Raw genomic sequence first — 5991 nt, forward strand, 5'->3', positions numbered from 1 at the left:
ATTTTCTTTAAAATAATATCATATTTACTATGTTTTATAACATTATAAAACATATAAGAGTACTTTCTCAACGAATTTTAATTTCCAACCGAAAATATGATCAAATGGTGAAAATTGAAACGTGTTTTCAAATTGAAGGTTAAAGTTGCACAATTTATTTAAATTTACAATAAATTTGATGAATTTAGAAATTTAGAGTAAAATTTAGGCAATGGAATTTCATTAATTGATCAATCACAATGGATCTAACCGTAAACATAATTTGATTAATTTTAATCGCGTTTATTTATATCATATTTACTGTTATTATTGTCATTTGACCCTAACGGTAAAGGTACCCTAATGGTAAAGGTAACAATGTGATAAATTTATAATTATCATGCTTTTATAGCAATAATATCTGTAATAATAATGATAAAAGTAATAAGTCTCACATAATTTTCAAATACAAATTAAGCAACATCCATTTTTCAATTAGATTACACGTTTTGCTTATAAATTCAAAAACGAGTCTCACAATTCATTACAATTATAAAATACATGTAAATAACAATAAACATAATCAATTAAGACTTGCTTTTCAGATTATCGATAGATATGAATTATGTTTCCCGTATGTTGTCTTAATACATCATAACAAATTTACAAGTAAAAATTGCTTTTTGCCCCCGTTTTTTCGAACTTCTTTTCCCTCTAATTAAATTGATGAAAGCGAATTTCTTTCATCAAGACAAATCAAGAAGTCCCATCACCGGACTCTGCCAAATCATAATCATGTGGCTCTTAGAGCTTTTGTATCTTGACTTTCACGTGTCTCTATTTCACACCTGATTTTCTACTATTTTTCCTTTTTTTAGCTATTTTTTTCCTCCCAAATTCAAAATTTTACTTATAAACTTGTATTTCTTGTATGAATTTTATTTTCAATGCCATCAAATTTGACCATAAATTTAGTTTAATGTTACAATTCCTACTTTAAACTCCATTTTTGGAACAATTTTACCATGTTAAATTATAATTATAATTCGAATGGAATTAAAATTAGGAGTTATAATTTACTTATTATAGTTTGATAAAATCTCGTAGATATTCTATATGATTCGACAAAGTCTAGAGATTATTTAAGAGAATTCTACTAAATTATAGACAATATTAACTGGAACATAAAAATTAAATTTGCAACTTAATAATTGATTTTGCATTAATTAGATGGCTTTGCCAAAGCTCAAGAATTTTAACAAATAAATAAATAAATAAAAGCTCAAGCACTTTATTTGAAAATTTATCACCTTTGTATCGTTGATCTATTTTATAATTTATTGAAAACATATGAGATTTCTGTTTCTAATTTTCGAACGAAAAAACTTATCCAATTATAAAAATTACTAACATTTTCTTAAATTTAAGAACTTAATCATACCAAATTGAAAGTTTTATAAGTAATAAATTCTTATTATTTATTTTCTTTTTTGCTACCTTCGTAATTAAGAATGAACATTTCAATAAAATTTAATCTTTTAGAAAAATAAAGACACGGTAGAAGAAGTTTATCATTATTATTATTAGATTCAAATACTATTTTAGATTCAAAATGGACCTTTAAGATGTTTATTTTAGTCCCTATATTTTCAACTTTTATTTATTTTGATCTCTATATTTTAAAAATGTTTGATTTAGTCTTGTATTTAAAAAAAGTGATCATTTTGATCCTTTCATTTCAATTTTTAGGATCAAAATGGTTACTTTTTAAAAGTTGAATGACCAAAATGAACAAAAATTGAAAGTATAATTATCAAAGTGAACATTTTAAAAGTATAAGAACCAAAATGAACCAAAGTTAAAAATATAGTGACCAAAATAAATATTTTAAGATACAAAAATAAAAATGAATCAAAGTCAAAAGTATAAAGAATAAAATAGTATTTAAATTATATTATTATTATTTCTGCTTCGAAATTAAGAATGAACATTTCAATAAAAATTGTTTTTCGGAAAAATAAAGACACAGCAGAGGAAGTACGCGTAACACGTATACCATCCACGTGCCAGTGATTAATTCGTTTTGGAAACCGAACTCAAAAGCCGATTTCTTGGAACCTTCTCGTAAAGCAAAATCTCACCGTCCATCTTCACGTGCGTCGAGTGATTCTAGCCGTCGCCTACTTCACCGTCTCGCTTGCCGCCACGTGTCCCGAGGGACACGTGTTGCAAGATTAACGATCCATTTTAGATTATTTTTTATCCAATCCGAGCGCTATATATTTGGAACCGATCGACCTTTTGAGCAGCAAATTGCAAACTGCCATACACAAATCTAAAATCTCAAGAACGGATTACGAGTTGATTCGGTGAAATTGTTAGTACAAATTTGAATCCACATTTTTTATTTTACTTTCTCGTTTGATTTTATTGGATATGGCGTTGAGTATCACCCATCAGATTGGGGCGCTCGCCGGAACGCCGGTGACGTCAGAAATCTGTAACAGCTCAGCCGGTGAAGCGACGGCGGCAGTGAATACAGCGGTGTTGAGGAAGTCTCCAGCGTCGCCTCTTAGATGTAGAGTTCAGAGGACGGAAGGAGTAGACGCGCTGTCGCCGCCGTTGAGTCCCTGTAGATCGCCGGTGCTGGGAGGGATTCGGCCAGATTTGTCGGTGGCGTGTCAAGCGTTCGCGACGGAGGTGGCAGCTCCGACGGAGGTGAGGGAGTACAAAGAAGGAGGTGAGAAAGGGAAGGGGAAAGGAGTTCCAGTGTATGTGATGATGCCGTTGGACAGTGTGACGATGGGGAATACGGTGAATCGGCGGAAAGCGATGAACGCGAGTCTACAGGCGTTGAAGCGCGCCGGAGTTGAGGGGATTATGATGGACGTGTGGTGGGGATTGGTGGAGAGGGACTCGCCTGGTTCGTACAACTGGGGAGGTTATACAGAGCTTTTAGACATGGCCAAAAAGCACGGCCTCAAAGTCCAAGCCGTCATGTCCTTTCATCAATGTGGCGGAAACGTTGGTGACTCTGTCACGTAAGCGCCTTTACCCTTTTTCCATCTTTGTTTTCTTTTCAAGATTCGTTCAAGTATTTTTGGAGAGGAATTGCTTGTCAAACTGGTTACGTTGATCAATCACCCTTGAACCTGAAGATTGAACTTTCGTGGATCCTGTTATTATTCAATGTTCATATCTGATTTTATTCTAGTTCTTTTACTGTACACTTTCCCTTTAGTTGATGTATTTTAAAGTTAGAAATTGAGACTAAGAATTAGAGCACTCAATAGAGGTAACGATGAAGTTTATGCCATTTTGGAGGAAGCATTAGGGCTTAATTATTCTCTAGTGTAAGTTCATAATTCAGTATATCTCAAATGGGAAGGAAATGATGTAACTGGAGAATGTTAGATGTGACAAATAATTTAGAACTTGCTAGGTGTAGAACATATATTAGCTCATTGGATTAGAACATATATGTAGCTCATTGGATTGTGTATGATTAAACTAGGAAATCACTGCTCCTTATCTGGGAACTTGGTCACACTTGTGTTTAATTTCTACAGTGCTAATTCTGGGTAAGGTTTGGAGATGATATGGTGTTATTCTTATTTGGGTGCAGAATTCCTTTACCTAAATGGGTAGTGGAGGAGGTGGATAAAGATCCAGACCTTGCGTACACTGATCAATGGGGGAGAAGGAATTATGAATACATATCATTGGGATGTGACAACCTTCCTGTTCTTAAAGGCCGGACGCCTGTCCAGTGTTATGCAGACTTCATGCGTGCCTTCAAGGACAATTTCAAGCACCTGCTTGGTGACACCATTGTGGTAAAACCCTCGACTCGTTTGTTTCCATTTGCTTTGTCTGCAGCCTCTTCATATGAAATCTCTTTCTTAACTGATGTGAATTATAAGCTGAACTGTCTGGGTTTTGTTGTTTTGCTTTAGGAAATCCAAGTGGGAATGGGCCCAGCTGGTGAGCTCCGTTATCCATCCTACCCTGAGCAAAATGGGACATGGAAATTTCCAGGGATCGGAGCTTTCCAATGCTTTGATAAGGTAGCTTTAACTTCGTGCCCTCTTCATAATATGTACGAGATAGTTAATGTTTAGCCAATTTGATTTGGTTATTAGATATTTAACATGTAAAATATTGTTCAATGTTTTCCAGTCAATACTGATAGTTACTTCTTGAGTTTTGTGGATAACTGTTTGGTTAATTTTGTAATGGTATGTGCAGTACATGCTGAGTAGTCTAAAAGCTGCTGCTGAAGCTAATGGTAAACCTGAATGGGGCAGCACGGGCCCAACAGATGCTGGAAGCTACAACAATTGGCCAGAAGACAGCACATTCTTCCGAAAAGATGGTGGTGGCTGGAACTCAACTTACGGCGAATTCTTCCTCACCTGGTACTCCCAAATGCTGTTAGACCATGGCGAGAGAATCCTCACAGCAGCCACTTCAACATTCGAGGACACCGGCGTCAAGATATCAGTGAAGATCGCTGGAATCCATTGGCATTATGGCCACCGCTCACATGCCCCAGAGCTCACAGCAGGCTACTACAACACATGGTACCGTGATGGATATCTCCCAATTGCTCGAATGCTAGCTCGCCATGGTGCCATCTTCAACTTCACCTGCATTGAGATGCGTGACCATGAGCAACCACAAGATGCCCTCTGTGCCCCCGAGAAGCTGGTCCGGCAAGTGGCTCAAGCCACCCACAAAGCCCAAGTCCCTCTTGCAGGTGAAAATGCTCTGCCTCGCTACGATGAATTCGCCCACGAACAGATCCTGCAAGCTTCATCTTTCATTGGCGAAGGGGAGTCAGAGGAGACTGAGATGTGTGCCTTCACATATCTGAGAATGAATCCTAACTTGTTTGAGGCTGAGAATTGGAGAAGATTTGTGGCATTTGTGAAGAAGATGAAGGAAGGGAAGAACCCAGATAAGTGTTGGGAGCAGGTGGAGAGGGAAGCTGAGCATTTTGTTCATGTTACTCAACCTTTAGTTCAAGAGGCTGCTGTTGCTCTCATGCATTAGAAGAAAAGAAAAGGAGAAGGTTCATTTTATTATATTATAGTGTTGTTGTATACTCCATAGTTGATGAATAGGTTCAATAAGGTGGTTTTTTTTAAAAAAAAAAAAAAAAAAAAAAAAAAAAAAAAAAAAATGCTATGCATTTTCTGTAGCTCTCTGGTTTTAGTTTGATGTAGCTATGGAAAAGAAAAGAGGAGAATCTTTGTAATTTATGTCCCCAAGATATGGAAAATTTGTTGGAATATACCGAAAGAAAAGCCCCTCTCTAATAAAATGATATGTGTATGTTGGAACCGATTGATCATTCTTGAAGTAAAAAAAATCAAATCGAACCAAATTGAAGTAACATTTAGATCAAATATTTACACTCTCTGGAAGTTCGTGGAATTGAGTTAAAATCACATTTTGATCCATTTTCGTTTATGGAAGTAATATTTTAGGCCTTTTAATATTTTATTTTGTCTTATTTAGTATTTGAACTTTTAATATTTTATTTATAAATCTTTTACGAGTTGGATAACATTTCTACAAATTCTGAAGACTTTATATATTAAAATACATGAGGTTAAATCGTTACATAAATTTCAATTGTTAGCGTACTAGTTTAGATAATTGATTGAATACAACCTGTATTTATTAAATATGATATGCTAATTGTTAAATTTGTGATGATATGAAATACGAAAATAAAATAAGAAAATGAATAAGAAATAAATAATTATTTTAAATAATAAAACTCATAACAAAATGTAATTATCTATCAAATAATCAATGATAAACCGCGACATACTTACTAGATTTTCCTTAAAAAATCTCTCTAAGAAATAAGAAAGAAGAATCAAAAGTAAAACGAGGGAAGAAGAAAGGGATGATATATGAGACGTCATATGAATTTGTTTTGAAATGGGAGCTCGCTTTTAGCTAAAGCAGATCACGTGCATCCCGCGAGGTCACGAGAGT

At 34.8% G+C, this 5991-nt stretch overlaps 1 protein-coding gene across 1 annotated transcript; it reads left to right on the forward strand.

Annotated features, from left to right (window-relative positions):
* Positions 1–2230: 2230 nt before the first annotated feature.
* Positions 2231–5275, forward strand: LOC120084783 (beta-amylase 1, chloroplastic-like). Its single transcript, XM_039040606.2, has 4 exons — positions 2231–3020; positions 3605–3815; positions 3936–4046; positions 4228–5275. Exons 1-4 carry the CDS (start codon positions 2416–2418, stop codon positions 5032–5034), a joined length of 1734 nt encoding a protein of 577 aa, XP_038896534.1. The 5' UTR covers positions 2231–2415; the 3' UTR covers positions 5035–5275.
* The last annotated feature ends 716 nt before the right edge of the window (positions 5276–5991 follow it).

Source organism: Benincasa hispida, chromosome 1 (assembly GCF_027475165.1).
Source record: "Benincasa hispida cultivar pf3 chromosome 1, pf3_genome.v1.1, whole genome shotgun sequence".
NCBI classification, from domain to species: domain Eukaryota; kingdom Viridiplantae; phylum Streptophyta; class Magnoliopsida; order Cucurbitales; family Cucurbitaceae; genus Benincasa; species Benincasa hispida.

Coding starts and splice junctions, on each gene's coding strand:
- LOC120084783 (XM_039040606.2), top strand. CDS start 2,416: ATGGCGTTGAGTATCACCCATCAGATTGGGGCGCTCGCCGGAACGCCG. Junction 3,021..3,604: donor AACGTTGGTGACTCTGTCAC/GTAAGCGCCTTT, acceptor ATTTGGGTGCAG/AATTCCTTTACCTAAATGGG. Junction 3,816..3,935: donor TGCTTGGTGACACCATTGTG/GTAAAACCCTCG, acceptor GTTTTGCTTTAG/GAAATCCAAGTGGGAATGGG.